The sequence below is a fragment of the Rhinolophus sinicus genome, linkage group LG10 (genome assembly GCF_036562045.2).
Source record: "Rhinolophus sinicus isolate RSC01 linkage group LG10, ASM3656204v1, whole genome shotgun sequence".
Classification (NCBI taxonomy): domain Eukaryota; kingdom Metazoa; phylum Chordata; class Mammalia; order Chiroptera; family Rhinolophidae; genus Rhinolophus; species Rhinolophus sinicus.
In genome coordinates, this window is record NC_133759.1 from 635,744 (window position 1) to 654,497 (window position 18,754).

General features: G+C 49.1%; 1 protein-coding gene across 2 annotated transcripts in view; it reads right to left on the minus strand.

The window, feature by feature from the left end:
- The window catches only part of CNTN3 (contactin 3), a 186,260-nt gene that overhangs the window by 85,045 nt on the left and 82,461 nt on the right, over positions 1-18,754 (minus strand). For both annotated transcript variants that reach the window (XM_074312197.1, XM_074312196.1), the window contains one exon: positions 3,243-3,338. In XM_074312197.1, the coding sequence (XP_074168298.1) occupies positions 3,243-3,338 (96 nt within the window). The remainder of the gene's footprint in view (positions 1-3,242; positions 3,339-18,754) is intronic.

The window sequence follows — 18,754 nt, forward strand, 5'->3', positions numbered from 1 at the left end:
GAGGCCGACCCTTCACCAGCGAGAAGACTGTGACTCGCTGATGGCTCAGGGGACGGCTCACAATTTTTAGCAATAAAGTGTTTCAGATGAAGGTATGTCCACTGTTTATTTAGACACACGCTATTGCACACTCGACAGACTACAGTATAGTGTGAATGTCACTTTTACACCCACTGGGAAACCAAAAGTTCACGTGACTCGCATCACTGTGACAACATGTCACTGTGGTGGCCTGGCCAAGCCCGCAGACGGCCCAGCTGCGCCCGCACTCTGTGGGTGGTCGGCAAATCCTAACTTAGAAAACACGATGGTGTGTGTGGCTCAAACCCAGTTATTCCCAAAGCTCTTAGCACAGGACCCAGACCCCCCACCGCACCTTCTTAAATAGCAGCAAGTTTGGAATATGCTGGTGAGTAAACATCTGAGGGGAGAATATACCAGGACATTGCATCCGTTCAAAGGCATCTCAAGTGGGTAAGGTTTGACACCGTGGCCTGTGAAGGAGCCATGTCCCCTCCTCCTTGCACAGAGGGCATTTCAAAGGCCACATATGCACAGCTGAGGGCCCGCCATGGTGGCCAGTGGCAGCGGGCAGCGTGGTGCGTCTGCAGTTAACCTCCCTGTGACCGAGTATGTTCTGACTTAGCCAGAACGGCCCAGGCAATCACTGACTTCTGCAGTCAGCTTCTAAGACTGGGAGGAAAGATCAAAGATCATCAACAAAGCTGCACAAATTCTGATGCACAGAGGGAGGCAGCGAGCCTCAGGCGACTGCGCTTTCGAGGCAATTAACTTTCTCCTGGTCTTGCAACTCCATGTTACACAAATCCCTGGATTGAAGACTGGGAGCACTTCCGGCATGCTTCTGAAAGTCTGATCTAACTAGTGATTAGGAAGAAGAAAACAGCTCTGCAGCACAGGACTAAGTGGTTTGCACTGAGGAAATCCTGCCGCTGGATTCTCTCCCCGGCATGGCGATGGCGCTGTTTTTAAAAGGCCTCACAGAAGTGACACAGCCAGGGCAGGGCACCCTCAGAGGTGGTGCCCGTCTGAGCTGCTTCAACCGCACGTGCACTGGGAAGTATCCAGGCTGTCGGGACAACGTGCCCGTCTGAGGACATTCCTCCTTCATCACCCACATTCCCACTTGACCGCCAGTCGGTCCGACCTACGCACGCAGACATGACAAGAGGAGCGTGTGGGGTCAGGAGGAGGGCACACACAGGGCGTCCTCCGTGGGTCTCCCACGCCGTGAGTGGGAAAGATCTTCCGGGCCTCGTTTCGCCCAACAGCTCGTGAAGACATGGCCACGTGTGCATCCAGCCAACCCTGCTGTGCCATCGGCGAGCACATCTAACCACGAAAGGTCTTAAAGATTGTTCAGGCAGAATCTTAAACTGGGTCCAACCTCGCCATGGAGAAGGCCACCCAGCTCTTAGCTGATGTTCATTAAAAAGCAAATTTACATGATTTTGATACTTCCTTGCTAGGTGGAGTTGCAGCTGTTATTTATTTCGAGCTAATACACCTCCCCTTTTTCTCCTAAGAAAACCCTCTTTTCCTCTAGAAATGACATCGTTTCAGCCCAGTGCTTGCCAGGAGGTGGGGCTGCGTTGGGGACAATCTCGTGGGCAAAGCTGGTCCAATTAAACTAGGAGATACTGAGCTAGTTTCCATTCACAGCCAGCATTAAGGCCCAAGGAGCCGGGAGCAGCCAGTGGCCACACACGTCCCTTCAAGGACTGGACAGGACAGAGGACCGACCCGGAGGGAGCAGCCAGGGGATACAGAGACATCATCGGTGGGAGCGGCTCAGCCCCAGGGCAGGGGTTCGGGTTCTCAGGGTGCAGACGCTACATCAGAGTTCAGGATAAAATATTTTTTATCAGAGATCAAAACCTGGGAAATCAAGGGGTCGAAAAGAAGCCGGGATGGGAAAGACGTTGAATGCTATGCGGTCCAACAACTCCCCCAGGCCTGGCAGGATGGTCTGGGTTCAGTGCCGCCCTCAGAACCAGCCAGGGCCGGGCAGAAAGGGCTGGCTCTCGCTCCCCCTGCCTTGCTTGGCAACCAGGAATAGGCAGCCCAGGCCACCTGCTGACCCCCACCCCCAGCCAGGTGGCCAGCCCTGCTGGGTGGCCCGTGTGACAACCGCACAGCGCTACTGAAAACCACTTGGTCACCCCAGCCATGTGAGCTCAGCTACTTGTATTTCCAATCAGGACAGTCCACGCTTCCCTTCCAAGTTCAAGTCCCCCTGGAACTTCAAGGTCTCAGCCAAATACACGCTATGCAGTGGACTGTGGAGCCAGCTTAACCCCACAGTGCGCGGATGGGGCCTGGTGCCCAGTCTCCCGCTGGCTCAGACACCTCACGTGGGGCGACGCTGACAATGGGACCTGCTAGTTTGTGATCGAAGTTGACAAGCCACGGGGTAGGGGGGCCTCGGGGCCACAGAACTGATAAACTTTACCACGATGGGAAGAAGCCTGTCTGTTTCGCTCCTGCTCACAGAGACGCCCTCTAATTTGCTTACTGTTTGTTCGTTCTCACCCTCTGGGTAACAGAGTGTGTCTGTCCCTCCAACATCACTGACTTACACGCTGATGACGCCTCTTTGGTCCCACAAGGGACTGAGCTGGCCAAGTATGTGTGAGGACACTGACGCAGAGCTGCAGACCCTCCCTGGGGCCGTGGTCCGCGCGCGCCCTTCACCTCACTGGGGAGCTGGTGTGTCCGCTGCTGAATTTCTAGCAATAGTTCAGTTTATAGCAACGTAGTACAAAATAACCAATTCCAGCTCCCTGATAAGACGACTGAATATACACACATGTTGTCACGTAGCTCTTACGCCAATATGAAGCGGTCCACCCGCCTGCACTAATAAGCTGTGTACGTGTGCAAGACCATGAGTGTGAGAGACCAGAGAGACCGCAGCGCACGCCGCAGTCGTAACTCAGGCCCAGCAGCACCTGGGGGGATGGGGCTCTGCTGGGACCCACTGGGCTGGGATCACGTCACGTCACGACGTCTCTGCAAGGACCACACCTGAGTGCCTCACAGTCCAGCGCAGCCCGCAGAAGGCTCTCAGGGTGCGGGGACACAGGGCTGCTGACAGGAGCAGCGACAGGGCCCGGGCGGCGGCCGCGCACCGTGGTCAGTGACACGGGAAGCGGAGCGGCGACCTCACCTGCGGGCCTCACCTGCGGATCTCACCTGCGGATCTCACCTGCGGAGCTTACCTGTGGAGCGCGGTGGGGGGCCGCACAGCAGCACGACTCCTTGGCCTTCGCGCACGGACACTGCACTCCTGGCTCTGCCGGTGGGACCGTCGGGGTCTGATGCGAAAACAAAAGAAACAGCTTCAGAAAGGAGTGCAAACTTCTAGCGCTCACACACGGACAACACTTACAGGATAACAGCTCAGATCCCGCCTCAGGAATCTCAGGGGAACACTTGCTTTGAGAAGGAAAAGGAGGATTTTGATTTCTTTATTACGGCTTCTACAATTCAGCAACACAATAAAAATGCACACCACAATCCTGCATTGCTGTAATAGTGTCAGAGATCGCCCGGGCCTCCCAACAGGGCAGATATTAGAATTAAGTAAGCAGGAAACAGGGTCCCAAGAAGACATGAAGTCTCCTCAGCCGACACTCTGCGCGCCCCAGACCCGCGTGTCACAGTGCTTCATGGGCTGTTGGCGCAGGTTTCTGCACGTGGACGGATCCAGGACCAACTACCAAGCAGAGGCTGACAAGGGCACACAGCACAGCTCAAGAATCGCTCCTACGATTAAAATCAGCCAAAGCATGTTGGTCACTTCCCAACAACTCCGTTTGGGAAACACTGTGCTGAGCCAGTTAAACGTTTCTTTATGCAGAAGGAGCCAGAGCCAGAGAACTTCATAGAAAATAACACCATAAGGGCTACTGAGATGGGATGGAAGTTCCAGGGTCCTAGGCATATGGGAACAAAGAATTCTGCGTGGAACCTTTTATGGGAAATGCTGGCAAAGGCTGCTATCAAATTCTGAACACATACGTGCAATTGTACAAAATGAAACCAGCAGAATTCTGTTCACGCTGCAATTTAGGCTGGAGAGTGTGAGACGGAGTCTGCTGTCCTGCGTTGTCATTGGAAGAAATGAAATGTTTCAAAAATAACCACTGGTGATTAAAATAGCACTTGCCATGATGGCTTTGTTACCCCCTTGAAAATATTTCTTTGGGCTATTATCCCAGCAGTTTGTACTTTTTGAGAGCTGCAAATAAAAAGGAATGTGTGGGTTTATTTTACTGTCTTTCTCTGAGTTATCCCTACTTGGTAACTGCCAGTGACATTATTTTAAAGTAAATAAAATACATATTTATTTTATTTTAATTTTGCTGGAACTATTTGATGACACACATTTGGCTGGTCTGTATTGTGCATATGTCCGGGTACGTGTCTGTCTTTGAAACCTGCGCAGCCCCAGTGTCCTGAGAATGTGCTTTATTAGTCCTGACGACATGCAGATGTGAAGGAACCCAGGGATTCAGCAGGCAATGTGATAGAAATCGTCTAGACTTTATCTCTTTTAATTTTCCCCAAAGCTTTTCTATTTTTCCCCCACTTTCCAGAAAGGTATTTTTCTATTTTGCAAGACCTATTTTTTTTTTTTTCCATTCTCTGAAAATCTGTGGCTCAGTGCTATGGATGGCCTGTGACACAGACACTGCAGTAAGTGGTGGGGGCAGCGAGCCTGGTTTCCAGCGTGGCTCTCTCTATTGTGACATAGTAAATGCGTCTCTTCACCTGGGGTCACCCCTCCCATTCATCCCATCGGCTCGGCCCCCACAGGGTTGAGTTCGGTTTTCTCCATAAAACAATTACCCAGTTTTCATCCCTGCTCAGAAAGCTAAGGCGTGTCTCGTTGCCCAGACGATGGAGTCCACGCTCCTGGTTCTAACATTGTCCTTCACTCAACAACATGTCTGCACACGAGGCGTGTGGACACGCTTATGTGTAGGAAGCAGCTGCCCGCATTCCCGGCACTGGACACGAGGACGTGGCCTGCCACTCGGAGGATTTCTGCGTCTAAAACTTTACTTCCGTCCCGCCCTTTCCTTTCAACCTAAGTCTACGTATCTGAGGGTCTAGTTAAAAATTCATCGTAGTATCTGAGAGACGCATTGGCTGAACATTCTGGACTCTTGCAATAACTGTTTTCGGTTGGTGTGTCCACGCCCACGGCGGTGGGCACAGCTGTCCTCCATCTCGCTTCCGTCCCCCAGACCTCGAGCTACACCCCTTGGGACAGTGGTTCCCCGTGGCAGCACCACCCCTTCCGGCCACAAAAGGCCACAGCCGAGCCGGCAGCCACTCGCCAGCAGGCCTTCTGCAGCCCCAGCTAAATCAGTCATATTTGTTCACAAAACTGATTACGTGCCTCACATTTTCTGTTGAAATTAAGTTAATAGAGAAATACAAGAAAGCTCACGAAACATGATATGAAAATAAAAGGAATTGCAGTTTCAATACAAATAAAGGCTTTTGAAAAGCTCAATAAAGGAAAATTACCCTCCCTGACCCAAAAACCGAGGCCAAAATTCGATAGCCTGGAGGGAGCACGATGACCACAAAAGCTTGAAAATACAAAATAAAAATCTGTAGCTATTTCTGCACCCAGGTTGCACCAGAAATAGTTTTCTAATTGTCACTTAAATTCAAAGAAAAACATCACTGGAAATCACACGTGATTCCTAATGGTGTGCTTTACAGAAGTTACATAATGCACTGCCACCATCTATCCACAGAGAGCCTCAGGCACACATTAAATAACAAACAAACAAAAACAAAACAGCAAATGACACATAGTTACAAATGTGAAGCAAACATGGAATTTTTATGTACACATGTACCTTTTTTTTTGAACAATTAACTATTTTAAAAGATTGTTTTTCAATTAATAGTCCAACTACTAGTCCTGACAATATCAAATAAGAAAGCCCATGATGTATTTAGTGTTTCTAAATAACAGTAAATGTTGGATTTTTAAATCAAACAAGAAAAATTAAGGATCTTTAATGTTCCTACTATTGGCAGTTTTGCTCTGCTAGTAGATGAAATCTGGAGAAAACAAACAAACAAACAAAAACTCTCTCCATTTGATTATGGATGCTCATTGCACCTGCAATACTAAAGTTTAAATCATGAGAAGTTAATTTAAACTGAAGAGTAAAATACATCTTTACTTTCTGATTTTTTTTTTCTTTTTACATTTCATGTACATATAAAAAGAACCCTACGTTTGTCATCAAAACCACATTAAAAAAAATGTATGTGGCAATACTACAGACAGCTTTCCTTCTCTTTGACAGATCTGCCTGGTGCCGAAGGGATGAGATATCTTGGCACATCTGCGTGAACACCACATTGTAAAAGTCAATCTGACTTTAACAGGACTGTAGAAAAAGCCAGTGTTCTTGTTCAAAACATCGCCACATAAAGAGAATGGTGTTTTCAAGACTCTTAACAGAATGTTCTGCTTCAGAGACTAACCACGGTGTTGGGTGAGCCACAGAGGAGTTGCAATGACTACGTGTGATTAATGCACTGGGCCCTTTCGCTTAGAGACATCTACTCGCCAACTGGAAAGCAGATCACAAAGAATGACAACATTCTGACTATGGGAACAAATCACCCACTTGACTGCAGTTATCTCAATTACGTTCTCCGACATTTCAAAAGCTTTTTAACAGCCTAGATTAAAGTGTCTCGGTGGCGTCTTCAGCAAAGAAACGAGTTAACAGCCTGCAGTTGCAGTTTCTGCTACTGAAACGGCTCTGGGATTTTGCACACTCCCCAGACTCTCTGACCCACTGGCTCTCTGACAAATGCAGAAATATAACCTGTGTGAGAAGCCGGCTGAGAAGGTTACATGAGAAAATAAACGCAGACTTCTTGAAATACCTCCGAAGTCTGACAATTAAGTTTGTGAACTTGTTGCAACGATGTTGCTAACCTTTATATATATGAGGGATTATTCATTATGAATTTGTACCAACTGGACAAACAGTTAACCAAATGTACTGTTTGGAAGTGCTGAAAAGGCTGCGTGAAAAAGTTAGACAACCTGAACTTTTCGCCAACAATTCATGGCTCTTGCATCACGACAATGCACCAGCTCACACAGCACTGTCTGTGAGGGAGTTTTCAGCCAGTCAACAAATAACTATATTGGAACACCCTCCCTACTCACCTGATCTGGCCCCCAGTGACTTCCTTCTTTACCCAAAGACAAAGGAAATATTGAAAGGAAGACATTTTGATAACATTCAGGACATCAAGGGTAATACGATGACAGCTCTGATGGCCATTCCAGAAAAAGAGTTCCAACATTGTTTTGAAGGGTGGACTAGGCGCTGGCATCGGTGCATAGCTTCCCAAGGGGAGTACTTCAAAGGTGACCGTAGTGATATTCAGCAATGAGGTGTGCAGCACTGTTTCTAGGATGCGTCTGCGAACTTAATTGTCTGCCCTCGTGCACGTACTGGGTGCTCAGTAAGTACTGGCTGCTTCGCCTCCCAGCACGTCCTGGGCTGTGTCCCTGGAGCACAGCTGGCATTTTCCTTCCTTGAGGATTTCAACGACTCCCTTTTATCTGTATCTGGTCTCCTGCTTTTTATGGGCTGGGATCTCTCCCCAGAGCACCATCATTTCTATAGGTTTTCCCCTGTAATTAGCAGAGTGGGTACTAAGTAATATTTGATGAATTGAACACATGAAATGAGTTTAAAAGCTCCTGCTCTTTGGTCTCTGAGGTTGGCTGAATTATCGGTCACCAGACCATTTGTAAATTTCACGGAACAGTTGCTTTAAGATACAAGTGACTTTTGGTGATGCATATACGGTGTTACGTTATATACTTACTTCTATACATGACAGGAACAATGGGAAGTAAAAATAAACTAGCAAATGCAATGGCTCTCCTAACACAACAAGCAAAAATATCAACTATGGCCGCTTCCCCTTGCTTACAAAGAGTTCGTTTGTCAGTGATTCACTCAGCCGCAAGTCTCGTACAGACTGGCATTCAAACAGCACTCCTGCTCCACAGAAAAAGCTCATCGGGTTTCTTTTGTTTGTTTCGTTCTTGTAATTATATGTAATTATTTGATTATATACTTAAAATTTCCACCAAAATAAGACAGAGACGTCAATGATTACTTATGGATTGTCTAAAAAAATGCTTAATTCAAGTTAAACGGATATATTTTTACAGGATTGAAATGACTTAAATGTGCATAAACCTCTAGAGATTCCCATATTTTATCTCATATGATTTTAAAACAACAACCTGTAAGACAGGTAATATATATTATTATCCTCACATTTACATGCGCAAACCAAGGCCACGGGAGCTGAGACTATGCCTGAGGTCACACGCGTGACTGAGTGTGAGAGCCAGGCTGACAGCACACCCTGGACTCTAACTTGGAGGAAGGGCAGCAGCATCGCACCCAAAATGCACCTGAAGCTCCTCCCTCCGTGTGCTCTTAGAGGCTTCACCTCACAGAGAAAACTGACTGGATAATATGTGCCCAATTTGAAAGTCATACTTAAGGTACGGCCAGGCTTTCCATCACTGTGCAGTCATTCAACACACCTCATCAGGTGCCCAGGGGACTGAGTGACAGAGGGCGCATTTGCCACAGACTGGCCTTGGGGTGTATTTAGATGTGCAGGGACGTGTCGTACGGCTGTGAGGGGACTGTGTAGGAGCGGCCGCGCCTGCGTGTGTATCTGCATCCATGTGCATATGTAGTTACCTATGTTCACACGTGTGTGGGGGGCACGTATAGGAAACGCTGGCATCAGGAGCCTCAGAGCTGCACGGTCCCATAGAAGCCGCTGGCCACCTGTGACGAGCCTGGATTGGAATGTGCTGTAACTGGGTCTCAGGCACTGGGTGTAAGGAACGCAAACTATCTCACTAACCGGCTTTTAACTCTGTACACGTGGAGATCAAATTTAGGCTGCGCTGTGTAACGGAAACACACTGCCCAGATCCAAGCCACTCGTCCCTCCTGGCTTCTCTGACTGTGGCTCCAGGAAGATGCTGCACGTTTGGGACTCACGCTACCCTGTGTGCACACGGCTGCCAGAGGACTTGCGTCTGGAAGCCACACGCTCACACGCCCGTGCAGAGACCACGTCGGGTGGGGTGATCCCAACCGTCGGACAGACAGACGGCACGGAGGGCACGTCCATGTACCACTGACGTCTTCCATACAAACACCCCCCACCCAGCTCTTATCACACGTGGCTGCAGGATGAGTCCTTTGAGAGTCACTGTCCTTCCCCTGTGACACTTCTGATTATTTCAGCCACACATTCATCAGGTCTCCAGCGGTGTAAGGGGACACACCTTGGGGGGCATCCGGAGGAGAGTCTGCCAGCAGGGAGGGAGGAAGCCAGCAGGGCTGACGCGTGATGGGGCGGGAGCAGCACAGTCGACCTGAAGGGAGGAGCTGCGTGCACAGGGCTGCTGCCCGAGCTGTGGCCTCCGGGGAGCCCTCCAGGACGCGAGGGAACAAGCCAGCCCAGAGAGAGCTGGGTTAGTAAACAGGCCTCCCCGTGGCCAAAGCACCCAACACGCCAGCCGGCAGGGGACCCGGTGATGCCCACACGTGTGTGCGGAACGCGCCCGGGGACCGCCAGGCCTGCAGGCGCAGAGGGAAGACAGGCAGCGCAAGAGGACTTTTCATTGTTCTGAACGACGACTCTCTCCAACTAGTGGACACAAGGGATTGGCAAGGACACTAGGTGTCCCCAAACATCTCACCTCAATGCCCGTGGAAGGCTGGCTGTCTTCTTCCCGGTGATGTCGTGAGAATACTCTCCCCACCCATCCCATTTTCAAGTTCAAGATTTACCATCACCTTCCTCTCTTGGGATGAGCGATCCAGTTTGCTGAAGTAACTGTCCCTTAGGTGTGTGTGTGGGGGGGTCCCCTACGTCCCGACCCTAGTGGCAGGAGCAGGATCCTGTGCCCTCAGGTTCAATGGCCGTATTTGAAAATCGCGGACATTCCACAACGAAGAGGAAACCATCTCAACAGGTGATTCTTCCAGCTACATGGGCACCAGTCATTCTGGCAGAGCTGTGCAGACACAGCCAGGCTTAGAAGGGCATGAGCCACGTGGCCCACTCTCCAATGTCATTTTGTGGAAGAGGCGCTCAGCCGCGAACACCTGCTCTCAGACCCTCCAGGCTGCGGCTTTGTCTTCCGTGCTGCTTGGAGCCAGACTCACGGTTTCTAGGCAGCTTCTCACACTCAGTGTGACTCGTGAGCTTCTCTGCTCAGAGGACGTCTCCGTCACACACTCGGGAATTCCGGGACCCGCATGGAAGTGGTGAGCCCAGTGTGCAGGTGAGAGGAGGGCAAGTTCACCTTCCCTCCTTGCCGTGTGTGCTCACTCTGAACACACGTGCGGTGCTGTGACCACTGCCGTATCAGACACAGAAGTCCTCAGGCTTCACCCCCAACAGCACAGAATAACGACAGAAGCACTAGAGCCTAGTTACGTCTCGTGATTGCTTACAGGATGGAGACACCGGGCCTGGAAGCCAAAGAGACAGTGACGCCGTGAATACGAATGCTCTATCCATCCTTGTGCTGCGTTGTGGCAGGCATTACTGTAGCTGATGGCGTCAGAAAGCGAAGCACCTGGGGGAAGCTGACAATGTGTAAAGCGTAGGGGGGAGTCACAGGCTCCGAGGTCAGGGTGCCACCTGGTAAGCTGAGCAGCTCACACTGCTCAGCACACACCTGAGTTCTGCAGCCATAAAACACATGGAGCAATGACACACATCTCTGGGGCTGCCGTGACGCTTACCTGAGCTGTCCTCCCCTGGAAGGACGGACACTAAATGTCAGCGAGTGTGCAGGTTATCAGACCACTGAGAACGTCTCTCAGCGCCATACGGACTGAACGGAACGGAGGCTTCACCACTGTTTTTCTGTATCTTTTGCAAAACATTCCTTGCTTTCTCTGTTACACAATTTCGATCCCACATCTGCGTCTGCCTAGTTCCAGGAAGAAGTCAGCTCTTTCTGACAATTGTATGTTTCTAGATCCAAGATGAAAAAGGTATAAGCCCACGTGAGCCACGCTGGCTGTCGCTGTCCCTGTACTTTCCAGCTGTTAGAATTAACACCTCCCAGGGGTCTCTAATCCTTTTAAATGGTCTCCTGTTTTAATCCGGGCTTGTCCCATTTTATATTAACTTCCTTCCATATGCCAATTCAAGTCTTTTCAGACACCGTTAAGCGTAAACCATAAATACCTAAGTAACATACAATAAAATTAACATAGATTGTTCGTGGCTTCTTACCGTGCCCAGTCTGGGGCGAGTCCACTGCCACCAACAGGAAAGAGAAAAGGCCTGAACATCAAGTTAATTATGCTTAGACGAGATTCCGAGTCTTAGTAAATCAGCCCATTGCTGTAAAGGGTTTAAATCTGAATTATTTATATACCTTTTAGAGCACTAATCTCTTTAGTCATCTTTGCTCAATTAGAAAGAAAACCAGCCATTCCTTTTAATAGGGAGAAGAATAAAACCCACCTGGGTTCATGATATTCAGCAGGGGAGTGAGTTTCCAGGGAGATCCCAGCCCCCCCCAGGGGTCTGCCTGTGCAGGTGGGGGGAGGGGGGCTTCAGGTCTCTCAAGTACGAAACACATACATGATACAAATACGAACATGTTCATAAAAGTTACTCTGTCCAGCTATCTGAGGGCCACGCGCTTTGAAATTCTGCATAAAGGACAGGCTCCCTGACAGGGAGAAACATCTTGGGCATCATTCATTGGTCGTTCGAATGCAAATTGGGGCTGACTGAGGTCAGTTTCATTCTGATGTTACCAAAGGCTGCTTGGCACTAACTGGGCTTCCCCTAAATACCGAGGAGGCAGCTGCACGGTCCCTGGCACAGAAAGCAGAGACCCAGGGACCCAGGGACAAGCAGGGACCCAGGACCTAACAGTCCGAGCGACGGTACTGGAACGTGGTCATCGAGCAAGGGAAACGACTGAAAATTCTGGCCTCACAGGTAATTGAATTAGAAATTTCTCAGAAGAGTGTGTTAACATGCATGGCTTATTTTATAACATGTGTTGTGATCGTGTCGCCACATAGTCATGTGACAGCGAGAAAATCAATCCTGCTGAGTCCACCCATCACCCCTCTTCTAAACAATGAAAGCGGCCATTTGCATGCAGGCTTATGAGACCGGAGTGACACAGGAATGGGAGCTCCGAGCATGTTACTTTGGTGGGAAGCGAGGGTAGCAACTTTGTAACTGTTGCAATATATTTTAACATACACAGTTAGAAAAACGTCTTTGAACGTTCCAGTTATCAGAATATAGGGGGAAAAATGACAAGAAAGATTGTCTCAGAAACACTAAGAAAAATCTCACACATTATTGGCAGCAATATGAATTGGTACAACTTTGGAAAGCAATTTGACAAATCCCTATAATCTCCATACAAAGAACTGCATCACAGCACTGTTTACAAAAGAAAAAGCCTACAAATAAGCCTAGATGATTCTTCATAGAAAGGACCCGCGGTCATGTGGGCCCCCCCATCCGAATCACGTGGGGCCCCCCAGGCGTGTCTGCGGCGGCCGGTCCCAGGTGGGGCGGCATGTGCACTTACGTTCCCAGGTGAGGTGGTGCCGTGGGCCTGGGGAACACCTGGGACCCTCTGGTCTGTGCTGCGGACGCTGCAGCTGGGGAATCAGAGCCAGGGAACAACGTCCTCTGTGCTGAGCGGGGACACAGGCTGGACAGGAGGTGGCAGACACTGCTGCACAGGACCTGTGGCCATAAACTCAGGGGCGGGAGGATGGGAGTGGCTGCCTGGCAACCAGTACCGGCTGAGACGGGGGCACACTCTTCACGCGGATCTGTAACGTTTTAATGCCCATAGAATATTTCTAAATGGAGAACTTTCCACTGAAAAAAAAAAGCCACCAGACTCCCTGCCCAGGAGTGTCTACTTCAAAGGCACTGCAGTCCCATGAAACCTGAAATGTGGGGAACCTTAAAGCCAGCACCGCGCTCAGCTCTGCGGGAACGTATCATCATTACGTGGCATTAACGGGCTCGGAGTGAGGGGGACAGACACGAAAGGCGACAAATTTCGTTCATAGCAGCCAAGTGCTGTATGAAAACCGTGCCAGTGTCAGCACGGGGGGGCCAGGTGGAAACTGCTCATTTATCCGTAGGTGGCTCGGGTTGGAGAAAGCACCTGACTCACACAGGCTTCCGAAGGGGAAAGGAAATGGGCCGAAACAATGAAACAGTTGGGTTGCTGAGCAGTTTTTCAAATAGGAAGCCAGTGACGGTGGGAAGTTTCCCTGCAGCAAATTCAGGTTTCCAATTAAGAAACACCAACTTTCTCAATTTTCCTTGTTATGACCTAGGTGAGAACTTTTTTGGCAGAGGAACATGTGTGCATTTCATCTAGCTGAGAGATTGAAATGTTCCTTTTATGTTGAAATGCAAATTACTAGGAGGATACTCAAAGGAAAAATAAAATCTATTTACCATAAAGTTTTTTGCATAATTTCCACAAACTATAAAAACAGAGCAAATAAAATATTCCGAAGACCAATAAACAAAGCTTACAAAATTTCTTCCATAGATATGCTACGATCTATTAATGGTAGTGTTTATTATTAAAATCTCATATTTAATAAAGTTCTAGTATAAGATTAATATTCTAGTAAAGGTCTATTTTATTTTAATATTATTAAAAGTGATATTTTGTAGAGACTTATGATCAACAAGGTTTTTGGAGGGGAAAAATGAAGTCACCATTTAGTGTAAGAGTGGAAGAAACGGAAAAAGTATTTGTTTCAAAAGCTGAAAGCACTCCAAATGGGTAACGATTTTCAAAAAGTGACTTCCCATTAAGACAAGCTTTTAGGATTCAGATTTGCACAGGTGTCACCATGCATGTCACCAGGCACGCCACCTGCATGTGCACTTAAGTGGCCCTGGTTTGACGTCATACTTTATCAGCTCTGTGCGGAAGCGAGTTACCTCCACTCTTTGCAACTCAGTGTTCTCACCAGTAACAAGTAACAGTGACGTCATTTACCTCAACCAGGTTACACAAGACACTCCTCCCAGAACCTCCCTCCACCAAAAAACCCACCAATCCAATGTAAATGTGTGTGCAGCACGGGGGGAGATGTCATGCACCCATTCCTGCCACCCTCTGAAATTAACTAAGCCAATGAAAACAATGTTTACTTTGATTTCTTATGTGCGTGCCTTATGCACACGCACCATTAAACATGAGAAATCTTTTTTTAAAAACTGAGAAATGCTGTACATTTAAAGAAAGCCTGAGAGAACAAAAGTTTCATTAAATGTTCAATGCCATGATTTGTTTAAGAAAATATTTTGCACAGCTCAGAAGGACAGATAACGTCTGACAGCGAACAAATCAGAACTATCCAAGCAGTTAAAAAAGGCGAAGCCGGGATAGACAAGACACCCTAGAGGCAGGCAGTCCTACTTGCTGATATTCAGGTCACAAGTGTCATTCTGAGCTTCCTAACAATTATCAAGAAAACAAACATTTGGTTGGTTAAATTCACAAAGCTCAGAAAGTTTTTGGTTTTGTTTTTTTCAATTCCACAGATGAAACGTAACCATTCCCGACACGAAGATGAAGAAAAGGAACCGTGCGGGTCCCACACGAGGCTTTGTAGGTACAAAGAGCAGCCTATCAGCGCCACCTGCCCCGGGTCCGGGAAAGGCGCCCTCTCGACATCTCCTACGAGGCTGACGAGCTTACTCTGCCTCCACCTTGTAACTCAGCGTCTATGGCAAGATGATGGGGGCGTGCAAAGAGGCATTAGCTCATGGGAAAACAGGTGTGAACTAAAAGTGTCCCGGACACACAGGGACAAACGGTCACCCTCGCTGAATCCATCAGTAAAAGCGATTCTAGAGACTGAGAAGGAAGCGGCTGGCATGTGGTGAGGGCCGGGGACAGAGCCTCTGCCGGAATCACACACACTCCCTCCATCTCTACTCAGCAACGGGGCTTCAGCAAATGCGCCCGCCGTCGGTAATGCGGGGGCTACACCTTCCAGGACTCCCCGTGTGCTGGGGCTCACGGGCTGCCAGACCCAGCCTGCCAGCTGTTCACGCTCAGCCACGAGCTAAGAATGCATTTTACGTTCAGTTGAAAACAATCAAAAGAAGAACACTGTTTTCATGACGTGTGAAAATTAATGAAACAAAATTTGCTGTGCCCACAAACAGTTGTATCGGGACACAGCCACAGCCATTCATCTGCACATTTTCTACCACAATGGGTTGTGACTGGGACCCAATGGCCTGCAGAGGAGCCAGTCTCCAGAGTCCACCTGCTGTGGGGTCCCACTGACGCATGTTCTGGCAGCGACACAGCTGTGAGCACAGAGAAGCGATCGGGGTTCCCCCCAGTTGGGGACAGGGGACGTCTGACTGCAAAGGGGCCGCTGGAGAAAACGTCCCGATTAATGCTGACGGTGCAACTGCCCACACCCACCCGTAGGTCTCGACAGCAAAGGTGTAACTGCACCTGAGCATAATTAAGAAAAAAAATAAAACGGGTCTGTTTGGTTCCGTGCCCCACAGACACACAGACTGAACAGAAGACAGCTTTCGCTTTCCAGTCTGTACTCTCCCAGCTGGAAGCTACAGACCACCTGTAAATTCAGTCTCCACTTACACATCTTTACGTCTGAGAGCTACACTCCATTCAGCTAAAAGCTGCTAAACTCTTCTCCTTGTGGGAAGAAAAACCAAAGCCTTCGCTAGTTGACAGACGTCCTGCGCTGGCCCCACTCGTCAGGTCCCAGGACCCTCCCCTCCCTGCCTGGTAGCAGGGGTGTGGCCTCCCGGGGGCTCTCTCTTCTCCACGTGGCCTCTTCATACCCCGCATATGTGTCCAGAGCCAGAGGGACCTCACTGTCCCTGTCACGCATCGTTCCTCACACGTGATCTGTGACCGAGTTCCGGTACGTCGACCCCTGACCCAGCGGATACTTTGCTCCTCGTTTCCAGGACTGAGCTGCTTATCCAGGCCCCCATTCCCGATCCCTCATCCCACACCTGGACAACCTTCCGGGCAGCGCTCACCCCTCTGTGCTCGTGTGCACCGCACGGCCCACTGACGTCTCAGCTTATGAGACCCGCCGTCTCCGCAGGCTCATCTCACTCACCTGTAAATTCTCGGTCCAGCCACCGGACTTCCAGGGACCCTGCATGCCCTCCACGTGCTGCTTTCCCTGCCATCGCTCCTTCCCACTCTGCGCCCTCTGCTGAAACTCACTTCCTCTTCCCTTTTCACTTTCCTCTTCCTCCCTCACTCATCCCTAGTTCTCAGTTAAAACCTGTCTTTGACCTTGAAGGTAGTTTGCCTGAATGTTTTTATATTTACCTCCCATCACACATTTCATTAGATTTTATACATTCTGGCTTTTATACTTTTCCTGGAATATGTTAAAGCAAATCCAAACAGATTACTTTAAATACTGGAGTATTGTTTCTAACGGCTCTAACCTTTTTATTTTCCATTATCATAAGATCTTTCCCTTTATCACACTGTGCCCGCAATAGTTTCTCTTAGTCTGTAGTATATCTTTTCACCCTCTTCTCCTGGCCTTTCATGGAGCAAAGATTTGCTTTATATTGTTTTGCTTTTAATTTTGGTGGGGTCCAATTTATAAATTTTTCCTTATATGGATCATGCTTTTAGTGTCAACTCTAACAACTCTTTAGCTAGCCCTTGAGCTCAAAGATTTTTACCTGTTTTTTTTCAGTTTTATGGTTTCACATCTTACTGTTGAAATTTTAATAGACCTGCCCTACGAACCCTGACAAACTCAGTTTCCTGTTATACACAGCTGGGCTTACGTGCTTCCCCCAGTTCTTTCTTTTCCTAGAGTCAAACCCTCTCAGAGGTGAAAGCACGGACTCTGGATGGAAAACACCAGGCTTCAGAATACGTCTCTCTTCTTCCTGGCTACGGGCCTCAGAGTTGTGAGAGGATGACATGAGGTGACCATGTACGTGATTTTATTGGCACTGCACAGGCCATAGAGATGCTAAAGAATATTACTTAGCATTATGACATCTCAAATGCACATATGCAACAAAATCATAAGATGGGTATTTTCATTAAAATTCTCAGCCAAATGTGTTCTCTGCTGGCCCCAAATAAACCTGGCTCGGGGACGCAGGCTGATGTGTCTGGTTCCTTCTTTACTGAGCTACTCAGCGGTGCACAAGCATTCAGGAGCGGGAACACAGAAGAGCGGTGCTGGCGCAGCGACGAGGAGACAGGCTCCACGACAGCCTGGCACTGAGGGGCACGTGGCAGCTGCCAGGCCGGCGCCCGCAGTGCCTGCTCCCGCTCCACAGGTGCCCTTGCAAAGCATTTACTAAGAGCTCCTGGACCCAGAGGAGAATGTGTGGTAAGCACCTGCTCGAGAGAAAATCCAGTTTATATTTTAACTATATATTACACAACGGTTGAATTTGAAAACAAAAATCCACAGGGAAATAGAACGGTGGCTTCCAGCCAAGAGCATATGCACCAGTTTTACTGTTTGTGCCACACGTGATCCTGTTGAAACTTATAAACAGACATTCCCTGAGAATCCTGGACCAGGCTCGACGCCAATCAAACCCACCTGGGCTTCACGCTGCCCACAGTCCTCAGGAGACAGCTGCACACAGTAGGCCCTCGGGAACTGCTAGCTATTGGGTTGGTGTGAAAGTAATTGTGGTTTAAAAGGTTAAAAATAATTGCAAAAACCGCAATTACTTTTACACCAACCTAATAGCTTCCAAACTTATTTCCCTCAGCACTGTACCACGCTGGGGATAGAAAGGGCATAAAACGACACACACAGAGTACGGAGGGGCGTGAAGACAGGTGGGGGGGCACGAAAGTAAATCAGGGTCCTTAACACCAGCATCAGCCTCACAAATCAGTCACGGGGTGTGGGGACTGGCAGGAAACACAGGTACACACATACACACGTGCACACATACACACACACACACACACACACACACACACACACACACACACACACCGTGGGGAAAGGTTATAACAGGAGAACGAACCGGACTGCAGCATCATTAACCAGCCACCCCTGAAAACATTTCCTGCCTCTGAAAGGAAGAATCGAGAAAAACTACAACGTGGTGACTACTTCCCAGGGCCTGTGGTTCCTCTGTGTCCCAGAAGCCACTGGTGCCCACAGGCACACATTCGTGCAGCATCCACCCCCCTTTTGGCAATAGGACCTGGATTTCCTCTCCGGCCGCCCCCCTACCCTGGTGCATATGGTCTGAAGGAGGGGGTACCGGTGAGTGGTCCCCAGCAGGCTGGTCAGTGGGGCCAGCATGGGCAGGTCACTTGTGCCAGGTGGGTAAGGCTTACACCTGGGTCGTGTCTGAGCCCTGAGGGAGCAGCAAGTCCCTTGCTCCTGCAACGCTGAGCCTGGGGTGCTGGTGTCCAGAGGAAGGCTCAGAACAGAGACACCTGGTCCTGAGGGCGCCACTGAGCCCTGGGACAGCCGAGAGCACAGATGATTTACCCAGACTCCTCAGCAGCAGGAACCAACGTCCCCTTTGCACCTCGGCCAGTTATGCCTTGAGTTGCAATCACTTGTCACTGACA